Source organism: Aulonocara stuartgranti, assembly GCF_965226115.1.
Source record: "Aulonocara stuartgranti genome assembly, chromosome: 11".
In the NCBI taxonomy this organism is placed as follows: Eukaryota; Metazoa; Chordata; class Actinopteri; order Cichliformes; family Cichlidae; genus Aulonocara; species Aulonocara stuartgranti.
In genome coordinates this window covers 28,581,133-28,599,108 of record NC_138947.1, presented here as the reverse complement: position 1 = coordinate 28,599,108, position 17,976 = coordinate 28,581,133, and the positions used below count along the sequence as shown (strand labels likewise).

Below are 17,976 nucleotides of genomic sequence, written 5' to 3'. Positions count from 1 at the left end.
TATAATATACCATGTTCAGACTGAGGGATTTCTGAAACAAATTAAGACGTACAGCTCTGCTATCACTTCCAACATAAATGAAGACAGAAAACTAAACAGCAGTGAGTTTTGTAGGGTTACTGAAGTTGGGCTAGCTGGTATATAATGATGTGCTACGTGATCGCTAGCAACACATCTATGTTAGCATAATATAAACAGTAAAGCTGGAGGATGAACGCTAACAAACGGAGGACTTTTTTCCACTCAATAAAAGTTTAGGTGAGGGTTCCCGATGGTTAGGTGCAAATACAATCTCATGGCAGGATGCTGTAAACGGATCAAACTTCAGTCAGGAAAACAACTTAGATAATCCATCCACAATACGAGGTTAGTCATTAATATACTGCTGCATGGGCTGAGCTGTAATTACATTGTAAGGTTTAAAAAACTCAGCTTTAAATTGAAGAGTGGTAACAAAAACCGAGAGAGGCCGACAGTGATCACTGACTGTTTTTAGGGGCTTGTTGAGATTAAATAGAACAAGATACAAAGCATTAAAACATGATAAAAGCACAACAGCCTTATTAAACGCAGAGTAGTTTGGGCCCGGAAGCAGGATTCATCACGTCATCACTTAAAGACCGGATAGCCTTTTGATGTAAAACATGACTATATTTGGACTAGTAGTTTGGTTGTTGAATTATCAACTAATACTATGAAGTTTGGTTATCAAGGGTGTCTCCTGAGATACCTTCTAACTGCAAGCATATAAATAATATACTGAAATTTTACTCACCAAAACTGGAACGCAGACTTCTTAGATATGCCGTTGATGCAATTGTGTGCACAGAAAGTCATATGAGCGACACCACAATCAGGACAGAGAAGTCCAGTTTAGCCTAGCAGACAGCTAAGAGTCCAGCTAGCAGCAGCCAAATGTCAGTCACAGTTGTCCCAAATAATGAAACTTTAAGCCTTAACATAATGTGATACATAAATTTTATATAATAATAACGGATTTGATTTATATAGCGTTTTTCAAGGCACCCAAAGCGCTTTACAATACCATTCACTCTCGCATTCACACACTGGTGGAGGCAAGCTACAGTTGTAGCCACAGCTGCCCTGGGGCAGACTGACAGAAGCGAGGCTGCCATATCGCGCCATCGGCCCCTCTGGCCAACACCAGTAGGCAGGAGGGTAAAGTGTCTTGCCCAAGGACACAACGACCAGGAGCCACGTTTGCCCGTATAGTCAGAAATGAGGAATTAGACATACAGACCAAAACAGTTTTTGCACTATTTCTGCTAAAATTTAAGTCTATTGGTATTACCGACCCATCAGGTTGCGGCAGACAGCCGCCCCTCCCTGAGCCTGGTTCTGCTGGAGGTTTCTTCCTGTTAAAAGTGAGTTTTTCCTTTCCACTGTCACCAAAGTGCTTGCTCATAGGGGGCCATATGATTGCTGGGTTTCTCTCTGTATGTATTATTGTAGGGCCTATCTTACAATATAAAGCACCTTGAGGCAACTGTTGTGACTATGACTGTGTTGTGTTGTGATTTGGCGCTGTATAACTATATTGAATTGAACTGAACTGAATTATTACCTTCCTTAGCAGCCAGCCTAAAGGAACTGCAGTATTTGGCACTTCCTCTAACAGTTTCCTGCTTTGTATACACAATTTACCTCTTCCTCACTTACATAGAGCATGTCCATTTTTTTGCACTATATTAGCATGGCAATGTCTCAAAATTCCACAGCATCCATCTATTGCTATCTTTCCACTGCATCTGACAGGCCTAATATAAACTTCTTAATTAACAACAGAGGCAGTGAACATACAGATCTGCTGAAATAATGATGCCTGTTGAAATAATATGTCTGGTGTACTTGCGGGGCAAAATATAGCAAACAGTTTGTTTGTTTCATTATCCCCCCCCTCCAGATGTGTTTTGTTCTTCAAATGCAGGTATCAATGTTTAGCCGCAGTATTGCCAAACACATATGCATTAGTGTCAAAGAATAACAAGATGGTCACATGACCTGAATGGAAAATAAAGGTGGTTTTCACTAGCATCTGGGTCCCAGAGAGTGTTTGCTTCATCCTTCCGCTGTTTTAAACAAGTTGGGCTATTTTAAGGTTTTGGTTTGCTTTTTATAGATGAACAGACAGCAGAGTGTGAAAGAAATGTTCTTTCTAAACAACGTCAGAGACCACAACTGTGCTTGAAGTGGGACATAGGGCCGGAAGAGTCTTTTCATACGAGCGAGCAAAAAAAAGAAGAAGTAAAAAAAGTGTCGACAGCAATGTGTGTCTATGCGTGTGTGTGGGTGTTCTCCTCCGCAGCCCACCCCGAGTACATGGCCGCAGTGTTGGTTGTTTCACTCACTGTTGACACACACACACTGAAACCCTCAAAAGCAAACAGCTTCACTAGGGTTTCCTCATTCTCTGCTGCAGTATTGAAACTGTGAAACTATTGCAGTCATCATCACTGTGCACAGTCTGTGATAATTAGAACAATTTTAACATTGTGGTCAAAAAAATAAAACCAAAGTTTTTACCAGGTAGATCACAACTATGGAACTCAAGCTCTGTGTTCTGCTTCACCTGCTATCTCCCAACAGAGTCTCTGTTTTTCATATGATCAGCTGTACTTTTTTAATGCGTATGCTGTATCTGAAAATAGAACTCAAAACCCTTGTCGTGGTCGCTTTGGCTGTAACACTTGTAAGTTAATTAAACTTCTTTGACAAGACATGGGCCCCGCTTGTGTGGTCCACGCTGTACTTGTGGTTTATTTGGCAGCAAAGGAAAGAACACAACAAGCCATCTTTTAATTAGAGCTGCATGCACGCTCAGAGAACTGACTTTGAGATGCGCCGTGGATGTTGAAAAGCCTTTGCATCTCCTTTTCTCTCTGTCTCTTTCTATATGAAACGGATGAGCAGCTATATATGGCCACAGTTTGTCTTGTCCCACACTTGTCCGGTTACCCACAATGCACTTGTTCATCATATTATCAGGCATCTCCAAATAGGGCTGTGCTCTATTTGTTCTCAGAGCCTCATCCAAAATCCTGATCACTTATCTCCCGAGGCCATAAATGCATCTGCTGATAATCTAAATGTCACATCTTATTAACAGCTCTGGTCTTTAAACACATTGCTTGCCTGCTATCCCAGAAGCATTAGACCCATTAGGCTCTGATCAATGAAAACAAGATACCACTGTTTTGATCTAATGGATTTCGCTGGTTATCACAAGGGGAATGCGTGCCTTGTAAAAGCACGGTTACTGGTTAGAATTCCAAAACCGACTCGAGCAAATGAGCTGCAGCATTTGCTAAGTCTGCCTTCAGCAACTACTGTTTAAAGAGGCAGAAGAGTTCTCCGGTGTCTTGAAAAGCTCTTAACTGCGTCGGTGCCGCTTCTCAGCAGACCAACAAGCAAAGGACTTACTATGGCACCATATTTGGAAAGCTGCGGCTTGAAAGAGCAAACCGGCGCAATAAAATAATGCTATTCTCGTGGGATGCTTGAAAGCGATACTGAAGATGATATTTCACCTGTGCCTACTGTGAAGAGCAAATAGCTCGCAATGTAATTTCGAGGCTGAACTTTTTAACTCTTAACAATACATTCTTCAAATTCCAACGTGAAAGCCATCTATAAACACTGAGGCTTGTGATAAACACACACACACACACACACACACACAGACAGAGGTATTTCTGGGTTTTCAGGTTGCTACATGAATGATATGGCAAAGCAATGGCTGGCTGTGTGTGTGTGTGTGTGCGTGGATGTTTTTTTGTCAATTCATAAGTGTGCTGGAAGAGAATGTGTGGGGCCGGGTGTGAAAGTCAGGTCGCTGGGAGATTGACTCCTCTACATCAACAGTGCTCGGAGGCTCTGTCACTCAGTAGGTGCACCTCATGGCTGGGGAACGTGCTGTCACTGCAGAATAAACACACTTCACACCTCCTGCACTCGCTCAGAGGCTTCAGCCAAGTGCTGCCACTTACAACGTCAAAAACATTCACAAAAAAAAAGGGGGGCTACAAATTTCACGTAGCACTTTAACGGCTGAGGTAAAATAGGACGAATGGCTGTCAAGATGTGAAAAGGCACACAGTTGCAATAAAGAACGCAAAGCGTGCAGCTTGTGCAAAGCATAGGAGTGTTGCAGTGTCACTGGTAATAGAAAGGGTGGGTGGATGATTATTACCATTTGGAGGAAGGTAGGTAAAGCGCTGGGACTGGCTCCTCTTCCTCTTGCCGTTGCAGACGTAGAAGTTAACCTGCACCGAGCTGGATATTCTCTGGTTTCTATATGGCGGGATCTCCACAACAAGAGCGTTCTAAAACAGAAATATGATATGATAATAAAAACTCAGGTGTGAGACGTCATTTTGATTTTCACACTTCCTCTTAAATAACCAACTTCTTTTTAGTACTTTGTGCTTTGTAGTTTAAACTTTTTATTTCTTGCTTTGTCTCAAATTTAGGCTGAGGCGTTTTTGCATCTTTGGAAAGCTTGGGATCACCATGATATTTTCAAAGGACGTTCTGCAAATTCAAAAGACTGGAAAGACTACACAGCATGGGTTTATAATGACTGTAGACCTGTGGGAATTAAGAGGTTAATCAACAGCTATGTTTGTTTTGCAGTTGGCCAGTATTCAGGATACTGTTTCCAAGAGGCTGGACTGGGAGCAGGTCTAAATGAGCACGTCTGGACTGTGTAGATGCAGCACGAGAGCTCAAGAGGTTGGTCCAGTGCCTGTGTTTGTCTCTGAGGAAAACCCAGGAGCTTTAGCATCGTCCCTGTACTGCACGAGAGGAGGGAGGCAGCCAGCTTATTTGTTTGTACAGCTGTGCCTTTGCTGGCTTGCCTGCTCGCCTCCTCTGCATCGATACACCACAGCAAGTCTGTATGGATATGAACTTGCAAATATATTGAGAACATTGCAAAAAAAAATGATCCCGGGGCAGCTGTGACTCTCCTCTAGATCTAAACAGGCTCAGAGTGAGGCATTTTTCGACAGAGAGCAGGTTTCTGTTGGTCATTGCCACACTTGAAGGAAGGTGGGAGGGACGGGTTGGTGGGGGGAAGTCGGAGGTGAGCTCAGCACCAGTCTACCCTCCAGATAATGACAAAGAAAAACATGCAGGTGGCAGACTTTAGGGTGTTAAGTGCGTGCGGCGCTTTCCCTCGCTTCCCAACCCCGTGAAAGTTAGCACACTCTCGATGGCAATAAAAACACAGTCGAGCAGGCAGTCAGACTGGAGCACTTTAGAGTAGTCTAGTCGCAGCTGGCATAAGAAGAGGGCCTGTTCTCGCTCGCTGTCTCTAAGTAATTGTTTATTAGATTTACAAACACACTGTAAGATTTGTGTTTTATCAATGCTGACTGCTAATTTTCCAGCATCCGGGACTCTAGCCATCACGCATCAGCCGGCCCTGCGGAGCAATTAGACACCACACTCCATATTTGTCCTACTGATGCAACCGAGTCATTTACCCAAGCGAAACAGCAGCGGCAAGCCAACGACAAACATCCCGACTTGCAGACTTTAGTTGGGGATAGTTAACTATGTGCGAGTGTAAATCACCTCAGTTAGTTTACAGTGGGTTGACACAGTTGATGAAAAGAATCGTCATTTCAAAACATACTGTCATCCTGCACAAGCAAACAGGTTCTGTTCTTGACTCTGTCCACAGTAAAAAGCAGGCCTAATGAACCTTGATGAAATCTTAATTAAGTCCAGAGCTCAGGCAGCTCCCTGTGACACATAGAAAAACATTTGCCTCATTCCCTCTGTTGACGATTCCCTTTTCGCTTGCTTCTACATTAACAGTCCGACTGAGCGTCAGTTAAACGAGTACACTGGTTTATTTTCTCATTACCACCCTCATGAAAGGCAGCAGGTAGGGTGCGATTTGCACTTGGCTGCACGGTCTCAACGTAGATGAAGTGTTTGAGCCCAATTCAGCAAACCTCAGTGTGAACTAAACGTCTGGCTATGCTAGGAGGATTGTGTGTGTGTGTGTGTGTGTGTGTGTGTGTGTGTGTGTGTGTGTGTGTGTGTGTGTGTGTGTGCGTGTGTGTGTGTGTAACCCATACATGTGTATCTTCATGGATTAGATGCAAAAACAACATGACAGCCTGCGTCTAATTACTTCCAAGAGGATAAGGAGATTTTGTGAAAATTCCATTCAGGATTGCATCGGCTAAACATCATTGTCTATGTTGCAATTTGTAATAACTTAGCAAAGGTTACATCATTACAGGGGACAGATGAGGAAAAGACAGAGAGAGGAAAAGGAGAAAAAGTCTCACGGGAAGGTGGGACTGGAGACGGCACGAGCATTTCAAATAAATCATGCTGGTAAGGTGCACTCACTGATTTGATGGAGTCCTTGTCAACTTTGGCTTCCGTCTCCCAAAGATGATGCCCATCTGTTTTGCAAAAAGACAAATGCATTATTTAGCGGAGGCCCTTACAAACTGCATCAACATATAGATGAGATGGACCTCATTTGGAGTGTGGCTACAGACTTTTGGATTTGGGGAAAAAAAACATCACGGTTTCGACAGAAATTGAATAAAGAAATTCTGTTCTCTCAAGTTCTTGTTGATATGTGCTGTTTTGGATCTTTTTATTTCATCAGTTTCATTTTCACACTGCCAAAGTCATCTCATTCAAACGTTTTTGTCACTATTCTTTCCTATAATAGACCTGCTCCTGTTCTCTCTAGTGTTTTTTCACTCCCCCTTTCAGGCTGTCTGTCACGCACCCTCCTCTTTGACATCTCTAAAATTAGAAACATCCTGTGTCACAGTGATGCTGAAAAGCTAGTTTATGCATGCATCACTTCTAGGCTGGACTATTCTAATTCATTATTATCAGGCTGTCCTAAAAGCTCCCAGAATAGCCTTCAGTTGATCCAGAACTCTGACTGGGACTAAAAAAGAGTTCTGGATCACATATTTCTCCCATGTTGGCTCCCCGTTAAGCCCAGAATTGAATTTAAAATTCAATGACATGCAAGGTCTTGAATAATAAGGGAACATAAACAGAGCACTTGATTGTTGTGTTGGGGTTTCTTTCTAATACTGTAGAGTCTTTACGGTATAATAAAAAGCATCGTGAGACAATTGAAACTCGACCTGATCCAGGTTGTTCAGGACATCAACTCCAAAATCTCCATCGATCACCTGCTTATTCTACTCTAGCTACACCAGTTTCAATGCACTTTGACTCTATTAAGTTGCTTCTAGTCGAATTTTTCAGATTTTATTATTTAATTATGAACTAAATATTTCCCTCTTCTTTCAGATGAGCTCCTTAGTGAATTGACAATTTATTAACTTTCATTTCTTAAAAACAATTTCAACAATTTTTGCAGCTCCAATGTAAGAATGTGTTGCTTATCTAAGTCTGAAGTGAAGACTTTAAGGTTTTGGACCAAAGCACAAAAAAAGGGGAAGCCGCTTTGGTATAGCCACGAGCCGGGTTGTGTTTGTTCTCTAACGTTCGACAAGGAATGCATCCTCTCTTTTCTTCATCTGTCTCTGTAAAGTTCTGCACTATTTCTGTCCCTTGATTAGATTTTTTTTCTTTTTCTATTTTGCTCCCCCTACTTCTTTTCCTCTCTTCCCCGCCCTTCTTCTCTTCTTGTTGTGGTGAGGTTTCCCCTCGCTGCCTTGCAATAAAAGGCCTGTGTGCCGCTGCAGCTGTTGGGAGCCTGCAGAAGCTCAGTTCACATTCTTTGCGTCCTCTTTGTGATTTCACGCCGCACCTTTGTGAACAGACGCTCTGGGCTCTGTTACGGCAATCAACACCAACCACACTGCAATTTTTCGCCTTCTTTTTTCAGCAGAAACCATGAGTCATTACTGCTGTCATGAATGACAGTGACACAGAACAGCTTTTGTTTCAGTGGCACACCAGGTGACTCAACTGTATGGATGGGTAGTGTGGCAGTGCTACTATATGTTAACAGGCGCAAGTAGGAGTTTGCAGATTAAACAGAGAACTAGAGTTGCAGCGTCAGGCGCAGGAAGCTATCAGATAAGATAATCAGAGACAGTTTCCACATAAACGACAGCAAAAGCCCAGCAGCTCTGGAAGATGTAAAACCCTTGTTTTTTCCCCCAAAGCATTATGTTTTTCACATCATGCACAGAGCGAGAGAATAAAGGATTCCAGTCACGGCTGGCTTATTATTGGTGAGATGTGGTAGTGGGGGCGGGTGGTCAGCTTTATTATTCAGAGAGTGAACATCAGTAGATATATCTTTCCAAAATGGCCATATTAAAACATGGGGGGAAGAGAAAAACAGACGGTGGAGAGATCAGATAAGGGTTTTTTTGTATTTGAAATGGGTGGAAATAAAAGTTGCATATGGAGAAATGTACCTCACTGCAATGGAGATGAAGTGCATGACTTGGGGAATAGCAGTAGCCAGGGGGCACAGTGTGTGATCCTGTGCATGTGGCAGATGATTGAGGTACATGAAAGAATGAGGCAAAGGTAATGCAGTGTAGTTGTTCAGAGTATGGAAGGGCGATTAGAGCAAGCACAGGCTCAGGGAAGGTCAGAGAAAAGGGGAGAGACAGAGGCAGACAGAGATGAGCGTTCCTCATGTTACGTCTAGGGGAACCAAGAGGGAATCTCACCCGCCTCCGCTCTGGGAGACACTCCAAGAGGGAAACCTTAGACTCCGACGTCAACCCCAGCCTCCACTAGTAAACATGTTTTTCAAACTTTTCTCTCTGCCTCCCTCTTGATCTTTTTTTTGTCTCACCTTTGGTAGCTCTAAATCAGTTTGTTCTGTCAAACTTTTTTCAAATCACACTGCATCGTATGAAGCAAAGCTAAGAGTTTGATGGAATTGGGATGGGGCCACCTGTGGCATGCTGTTTGGGTGATAACCACAGGACTTTCCATTCTCTCCATCTTCCCTGCAACATCTGCAAAACGCTTCTGTTCCTGACAACACCTCCTCTTTCAAGCAAAGTCCACCCACGCGTAATGCACGCACACCGATGCACACATATGCACACATGCAACCACAGCATCCTTTACCTTTGTTCTGGCCTTCAACTTGAATTATAACAGGGGAAGCACAAAAACAATAAGTGGCATATAAGAGCTGTGTCTGGAGAGCTCTAGGTACGGCATAATCTTGCCTTGGTCAAACAAAGAAGTGAATGAACACATGCATGCACATGGACAAATGGAAGCACGCTTATTTTTAGACTTTGTGCTCAAATGTTAACCAGGCAGCTTTTCTATATATGACTCACTCTTGCAAATCTGGTCCACAAAGACTAGCACTGCACAACCAGGACAACATATTCATTCATCAGGCAGCTAGACAGCACGTAGGGCGAGGCCTCTTCGAGTCATTTCTTCTTCAGTTCCTGACAACAAACAATATCGTGTACCTGCCTGGTGACAACCTGGCAACAGAGCTGCTGTTGTAAAAAACCTCATAAAGTCCAAACCTTTCATTTGTGTTATTTCTAGTTTTATATACTATAGTCCTTCTTTTGTTACTACCTACCCAAGTTAAGAACCCTAGATAGCTGAGTAACAGTGTATCTGACCTCCCAATGAACTCACAGGTTTTAGCATTTGAGCGTTTTCTTTTTTCCTTTTTTAAATTTTCCTTTTTTTTTTACAGTGACAGCCAAAGGTGATTTTTTTTTCCTTCCAAAAAGCATTGTGTAGTGCAAAACAGCTTCCACTGACCAAGTTCACTTCAGGATTTTTGAGAATGGAAACTATGAATCACGCGCTTAAATGCGGAGGTTGTCTTGTGAAACAACCCAGACATATTCTGCAGCTACGTCTCTTTTCCAGAGAAGATTATTTTAGAGTATTTATATCTCTTTCCTGTTTACCTATGTCAAGTTTATTTTCCATTTTATTGTGTCTCCATTGCCACCTTGAATGAAAATGCTTCAGTAATTTTATGCACATTTTTCACGGCATTCGCCTTGTTGCTCAATGAGGCGCAAAGCCAAAAAAGCCCAAAAGGGATTCCACCATGACTGATCCCAGCTGCGTTTCCCGTCTGGAGCGACTGGATTCTGCCAATCTAAGACCTGGTGAAATTGGAGAAATGTGGGTCTGCTTCAGATCGAGGGGCTTCCGTATAAATTACGACTTGACAGTAGATTTATGATGGGTTTATAGCCAGGAAGTGAGTTATTCTCGGTGTATAACAGGGAAAGCGTGAGCCGACGTGACCTGGGGTTGTAGCCTGAGGAGGATGGCGGTCAGCGGAGTGAAATTTTATGCTTCTTTTTAAGAGTCCAGCTGTGTGGCGCTGAGTTTGAAAATGATCTGAAGACTCAGAATGATGGTGGGAGGATCATCTGCACTTGTACATTTGGATAGTATTTGTAGAGTGGATAGCATTAGAAAGACATCAAAGCTTGCTGCTCTTAATGGTGTGTTGCATGTTATTTCACAGCCTAGCGAGAGTCACAGCGAGAACCGCACTTAGAAACTGAGCGAATGGTGAAAAAGAATGCAGGTAGATGATCATTTGATATATCAGAGCAGGGTCGCTCCAACAGCTTGCAGCCAAATCGGTCATAAAGACCCATGTAGTGAGCCACATTTCATTAAGGTATATCACTATTCTAATCAACTGGAGGGATATTAAGATGTTTCCCTAACAAAAATGGCCATCTTTCCACAGTTCGAGAGACTCTTCTGGCAATTACATGTTCAAACATGTCTAAAGAGAAGTGTAGAGGCCACAGGACAATGTAAACATTTTTCTGCTATCACACAACTGGGTCCTTTGATGTATAGATGTTCTCAAAGCCACTGCACAAATATAGCTTTAAACTGCGGATAAGAAACTTCCATTTCACACATTCCTCATGATGCTCTTCTAGCAAGGTGCTTGAGAGCTTAAACCAGCGGTCCCCAACCCCCGGGCCTCGGACCGGTACCGGTCGGTGAGTCGTTTGGTACCGGGCCGCGAAAGTTGAGGCTCAGGTGTGAAATGTATGGTTTTCAGGGTTTTTATCGGTTTTCAGTGTTATTTTGTTATCGTTTTTATCGTTAACTTGGTTTTCCTGGGTCTTTTCATGTGTGTTATGAATAAATCTTCTTTTTTTCGGTACCGGTACTAGTTTTATTTTGTTGCATTTATCTGTGACACCTTAAAGGCCGGTCCGTGAAAATATTGTCAGGCATAAACCGGTCCGTGGCGCAAAAAAGGTTGGAGACCGCTGGCTTAAACCATTCTAGCAGTGATAAATAATTACTGATTTTGAAATTGAGGGCAGTATACCATCCTAATGAGACAGTAAGATCCCAAATCTCATGCCTGAAGCAGGGGTGGAGGTTGGTCTTATCGTGCCAAAGTGCCAGAACTATGAGCCAGTATGAGCCATGAAGGTTATTCTAGCCTGAAGCCAAAGGACAGTCTAGACATACTGCTACAAGTACAATACATCGACCAGTTTGTCTGGTGTTTAAACTTGCCCAGGGTGGAAGAGTTCAGCCAAGTATAAACAGTGCATGAATGAACTCTTAGCAGTTCAGGTCATAGCCTTCTTCAAACTATGAAGGTATGAATATCCAAACATTTCAGTCCGATGCTGAGGAGCTTTTACACATGAGGAATATTAGCTCGAGCTTACTGTAGTAGATCATGTTGTTCTAAAGTTACAGATTATGCTAGAGCTAAGGAAGCCTCTCTCCAGCCTGAGGCAGAGGTAGAGAGGACCAGACTTCTCCCTGCTGCAGACCAAGCTGCATGGTGCTGCTGAGCTCCAGGCAACGCTCCAGTCCTACCAGATGTAAAAACTATCCGGCTCACCAGGGAATTCCCTTACCTCCCCTCTGAGTCAGAGTGTAGGCTTTCCCCAGCTTGCTCTCTCTCCCTCTCTCTCTCTGTTTGTCTGTCTGTGCCTCTATTTTCCCTGCCTTTAGCACTCATTCCATCCATGGAAAGCAGGGCAAGCCAGAACACACATTGCAATAGGTGCGCCAGGTATGTCTTCCTAATCCAATGCCAAAAGAGCGGTTTGGGTATACCAAAAACACAGACACAAAACGCAATACTAATAACAGAAAACTGAAGCAAAGTCAACAATGCAAAAAAGATGGAAAGTTTCACAAATGCCCATATTGTGGTTCTGGGAAAGGCACTACTCTGTGCTGAGCAGAGAGCAAAAATGACATAGATTGTTATTATTATTACTATCAACAAAATTACTCTTGAAAGGAGTTTTTAAACTGCAACAGAAGACGAGCACCTATGTTCCTACAGTCTGAATATCTTGCACTATCTGATGGAGCAAAACCATACATACAAACCTTTCGCTGGGGGCGTGTGGAAAGTGATCTGTGGTCTTCGAGTCCACTTTGGACCATAACATCTGATCATTTCTATGCGCCAATATCTCAAGAGTTCTACGGAAGCCCCGCCCATTTCTGCACCTCCTATTCCTCTCCCCCCTCTCTACTGTCTAAGGGGTCTTGTCTTTTCCGATTCACCTCTTCTACAGGGAATCCTTTGTGGATGACTCACTGCAAACACTTCCTACCGAACAACGCAAACAGGCCCGCAGGCTAGCAGCCGCAGCGGGTACACAACAACAAACACACACACACATACTGTACACACGTGAATGCACCGGTTTGCATCAGTTATCCTGTGGGTGATGAAGTGGAGCAGTGGGGATGGACATGGCATCTAAAAAGTAGAAGTAATTATTTTTCAAGGTGCATTAAGGTTTCCCGCAGTGGCAACAGCTATGAGCTCTGCTCATTTGATACTGCGGATGTCTCACGGGGGGACAGACAGACAATCAAAACAACAGAGAAGGAGAGGAAGGTTAAAGTCGACAAACAGAGCGGCGCTATGTTTTAAGAGTACATGTGGGTCTGATTTATTTATTTATGCTGTTGTACGAAACAATCATTTGCTCTTAGATGTATTACTGTGTATTCACGGCATAATATTTTGCTCCTTGTACAGAAGATAATACCAGTGGCCACATGTGCCAATGATTTTCTAAAGACTACTGGATGTCTGTGTGTCACTGGTGTCCTCATTTAACCACAAACTGCAAACAGCAAATCTCTCAAATGTTGATGGCATCCCCTAACAGAGCTCTGTAATTAATTGATATCTGTCTTTGTTGCGTTGGTGTTTTAGACAATTCAAAAACATCTGCGTGTATGCCAAAAACAGCTACAGCCTGCACAAAACCCCCCCACAACAAATGGAAACAGTTAGAGAAGTAGATGTATTTATGATTTATAGCTCATTTGTGCTAATAGGCTTTTGTGCTTTGTGTGATCTGCCCCCTCACTCCACTTGGAGGATTTTGACTGTATACAGTTATTCACACAAGTTGGATTGGTACTCCTAAAGCAGCCTGTTGCTCCTTAGGATTTGTGGAATTTTCTTGAAGGTGTTTATTGGAGTCAATTTTGGAGAGTGAGCAGCCGTCCTGACCTCTGATGGCAGCAACAGTAATGGCTGTCACCACTGAGGCAAAATCAGTGATTGGTGTTGTGCCACACAAAGGCCTTGGCTGTACGTACGCATGACTGTGTAATTATTGCGGCGCGATGCTCTGTATTTCATGGATGCATTTAGTCATGAACTTTTCCAGAGGAAAATAAAACCAAAGTTATAGAATAATTCTGTAATACAATTATATTTTTATTGGTTTCTTTTTTCCTCATCCCAGTTTGGCCCTTCTAAATCAACAATCGGAGAAATCCTGAAGTCTAAAACTTCACGAAACAGCAGGATTCTCTGATTAAAATGCCAAAGGACAATCTTTTGCAGTATATTTAAGACATAAGTATTTTTCCGTGCTCATAGTTGCTCGTCCATAGTTGCCATTAGTGAGTGATGTGCGTGTTCCTGCTTGCGCACGTGTGTTTAGGGTGTGTAGGTCTTTCTGTAATGGGCTTTTTGACTTAGGAGACCCTGGAAATGGTGGGTCATTAAAGTTCACATAAAAGCAGACTAAGTAGTAGACAGACAACCTCCCTTTCGATCTCCCTCTCTCTCTCTTTCTCCCTTCTGGACACCACAGAGACGGAAAACAAACCACCGAGATGTCAATGGCAGCCACGAGCCCGGAGATCCCGCTAGCGTAGAGCTCCGCAGCTCCTAATGTCTTTAGCGGGTATCGGGGATAGAGGTGAGAAAAAATGAGGGATGAGGGAGAACAGAGGAAAAGAAGGAAACGGAATATCAAGGTAAAGAGAGTGGGGAAAGAACGGAAATACTACCAAGAAGGCAAAAGGTGTGCATGTATGGGCTTTCCTCTTCAAGGGATCCCCCACACCCCTCCATGACTAAATAAAACCAGGAGAAGGGATACCCCAAATTACCAAGTTCATCCACCTCTCCTTAACCCATTGCTGCTTCCTCCTTAAGCCCTTAGGTCCTTAAGAGTAGACCATTCAAACAAGCTAGGGGCAAGTAGGGAGAGATCCATGCAGTGAAGAGTAACAAAATCTTTCTTCCTTCCAATTTTGAGACTGAATTTTATTTTTATAACCTTTTTGAGGAAAATAAGTAAATAAAGGATTCACTTTTTATTTCTGCGTTCACTGACCACTTGCTAACTTTTACGGCAGAAGTGTGAAGTGTTTTGGAAAGTGTGGATTAACTGTGATAATCTTCAGCAATTTTGAAATTCATGGTTAATGAACTGGAAGACACAATTATCTCATTCTCACAACTTTGTTTATGTTGCTCCCTTGTCTTAGTTTGTGTGTTGCTCAGCAGCAGCAGCGGCAGCAGTCACGTCGTGCTTCAGCTGACTTCAGAGCTACTACTGCGCTTGACCTTTGTTTTGATTTATTGGGTGCAATCAAGGAAATGATCACAATCATTATTCAAACTGAAAACCTGATCACTAGTGTTTCTACTTTCACAACCCACCCACACAGGGGAGAAACATATGGTCAAAAAGTTTAGACCAAAAAAAAAGAAAAAGAAAGAAATGGTTTCCGACAGCCGGCCAGGGTGAGCGTCTGGCAGAACAGGGCGGAAGAAAGAGTGACGGAAAGCAAGCGAGCGAAAGGGTTAACTGTCGAAAGCAGGGGGAGTCAGGGAGGTACGGATAGCGAGGGAAAGAGGGAAAGTGAGAGAAAGAGACGTTGCACATGCCCTGGTTGTGATTCATTCCTTAACTTGTGGCGAGCGCCGCTGAACAGGCAATGGAAACTTCAGCAAATGTAAATACGCTTTGGTTAAAAATATAGTGGCCTAATGCACACCACATGTGGCTCGCTGGCAAGTCTTGCTCTATTTTGACGGGAGGAGAGACTAAGAAAATGCAACTGATGAGAGTGGGGGAGAAAGAAAAGAAAGGGGTATTAAAAAGGGAAATTGAAATGCGGTAAACATGGCCCGGTGACTGCAGCTTACCCTGGGCCTTCTCCACGAATACCACCTTGGACTCGGGCAGGAAGTTGAGTCCGTTTAGAAGTATCATTTTGCCTCCCGTGGCAGGGCAACTGTCCATACTTTGCTTCTCGACCAAGGGAAGCTCTTGAGCCGAACGCTGGGCTGTTGAAAGAGACACACAAACACAGGTTTCAAAATGGTGCGCAAGATTACACTAATACACCGCCTGATCCCCAACTACCCCGGGAAGCACAAGCCCAGCTCACAGCCAGTAAAACAGCAGTTCTTGGTTAGGGAAACAGGCTTATCAACTTTATTATGATGATTTCATGACCCCCTAGCTAAGAGGTTTGCAGCCAACAGCTGCTCTTTAAATGACATTGAAAAAAAGGCGCACAAATGATCAAAACAATATTTTCATGGTTGTTATGGCCAACCACCTGCCTCTGCTTTGCATGAAGTGATGCCAGCAAGTCACCTCTGACCTGTAGAATTCGGTCACCACATTCACAGCCATATAGATATACAGTATCACCTTGCATCTGTGGATCTTATTTATAAATCTGTGCTTTAAATAACTTTAAACTTCACATTTAAATATGATGCACCAACTCAGATTAACCTCCACTTTGGACCATAAACTATAACGCAAGCTCTGTCTCACAATCTGAGTCTAACTGGCTTCCTTGGGCGCAAATAACATCACACCCCTCATACACAAATGAATGACAAAGAGAACAGAGGTTTCTTTCAATGTGCTCACTCAACCGTGCCAAAAAGTGGGGCTGGCAAACGACCTTTGTGAAACCTGCGCTAATGGGGTAGTGTTACCAAAATAACTTGTGCATTCAGTCGTAAAATGTGAATTTAAGATAGATAGCACGTGTGTTTGGCATCGTGCACAATGCATCTATTGCTTTGGCAAAGACCTTTGATCAAATAAAGCTTATTGGGTGCAGATGCACTGAATTTGCTCCAGTAGGCAATAAAATAGTAGCTCACTTTATTGGACTACAACAATAGATGCCACCTGAGTGCAAAGCCAACAGAAAAGACATGCCAGGTTTTGTGTTTATTTCTGTGCGTGTGTTTGTCTGTGTGTGTGTAAGACTTACAGCATTCAATGGGGTTCGAAGTGGCCTGTAGGGACACGGTCCTGCCATTGGGTTGGTTGATGTGCACGCGAAACACAAGCCTCACACGTGTGTTTTTACGTCCGATGTCCGTTTCCCCTTTGCGAAGCTCAATGTCTGAATTACGCAGCTTCAGGATTCCCGCACAATCAATTCTAGAACGGAGAAAAGCACACGCACAATTGAAGACTATATCCCCGAGACAACATTACACAGGCAATGGTGACGGAAAGGTGAAGTTCACTGTTTACTTTTTCCAAGCCAGAACAATTTCTATTACAACATTTCAAGAAAGCACCAATTTCTTTCTCTTCTGTTCCACACCCTGAGTCACAGAGGGTAGCTTTCAACGGGATGCAAAAGCATGGAAAAGTGCGACCAAGGGTTGAAACAGGAGCCTATCTGATTTACTCTTGGCTGTGAAATCGAAAATAGCTGCTACGCATCGGGACCAGCAGTGAAGTCCCCACTGGTGTTACAGATCATGCACTGGAAGTTTATCGGAGCATGACCGTGTCATTATTAATCCAGCATGTCATCAAAGGAAAAGTTGGACATTAATGAGTTTGCATCACGGTTTTAAATGGCCAGAGTGGTCCAAGTATTCAGAGAAATCTGGACTGAGCGCACCATGGCTTACCAGTATCACACACACCGAGCCTGCCTTGTCCGTTCACACCATTCACTTCATGAGTTTTGGGTTTAAAACCGCTGTTAATCATTGCCACATGTGCTAATAGCCCCCTTTTTAAGCTGTCTCTCTTTATTTATTTCATTTCACAATTTGGGAGGTAAAGGTGTAGAGTTTCTTTCCCTTTTCTTGGTGGAAAAAGGGCATTCATTCGCAGGCATGGCCTTTCATAAATTTACATAAAACTAGTGTGGCTGGTAAAAAGTGAGAGAATACAGATGGGATATGGTTTGGCATTTAAATTATTTTACATGGTAGCTTTTTGGGAGCGATTCCTGGAACATGGTAAATGTCAGGTTTTATACCAATCCATTTTTCCCTTGACTTTGGTTTGTACAATTCAAAGAAAAGAAAAATAACAGATACAGTCATGCTGACTACCCGCTCCTTATCAGCACTGAAAAACGAGCAACATAAAGGATTGGTGTTTTGGTGTTCTAACTATCTTGCACTTTAACATAACATATGATGACAATTTGGCACTATCAGAAACTTAGGATGCCGTATGTCTGCTAACCAACCTATGGAAATCTAGATGAAATGATCGACTGACACTGAGGAAAAAGAAGATAACGAACCCAAACATATTAGACAGAGTTAAAATATGTTAAACCAAATCTTTTGGATTTTAAACAAACCCTTGTGGCAGTAGAAACCTTGTTTCTATGAAAAATCCTGCAGTGGTTGCAGATAGCATGGTAGGAAAGAGCGGAGGGACTGCAGGTATTAGTCATAGCCTACAATTCCAC

At 43.0% G+C, this 17,976-nt stretch overlaps 1 protein-coding gene across 3 annotated transcripts in view; it reads right to left on the bottom strand.

Annotated features, from left to right (window-relative positions):
• Positions 1-17,976, bottom strand: part of LOC309718146 (nuclear factor of activated T-cells, cytoplasmic 1-like) — a 61,523-nt gene that overhangs the window by 23,855 nt on the left and 19,692 nt on the right. For all 3 annotated transcript variants that reach the window (XM_082553160.1, XM_082553162.1, XM_082553161.1), the window contains exons 5-8: positions 16,519-16,691; positions 15,425-15,565; positions 6,391-6,446; positions 4,211-4,343 (exon numbers count right to left, since the gene is read on the bottom strand). In XM_082553160.1, coding sequence (XP_082409286.1) covers positions 4,211-4,343; positions 6,391-6,446; positions 15,425-15,565; positions 16,519-16,691 — 503 coding nt within the window. The remainder of the gene's footprint in view (positions 1-4,210; positions 4,344-6,390; positions 6,447-15,424; positions 15,566-16,518; positions 16,692-17,976) is intronic.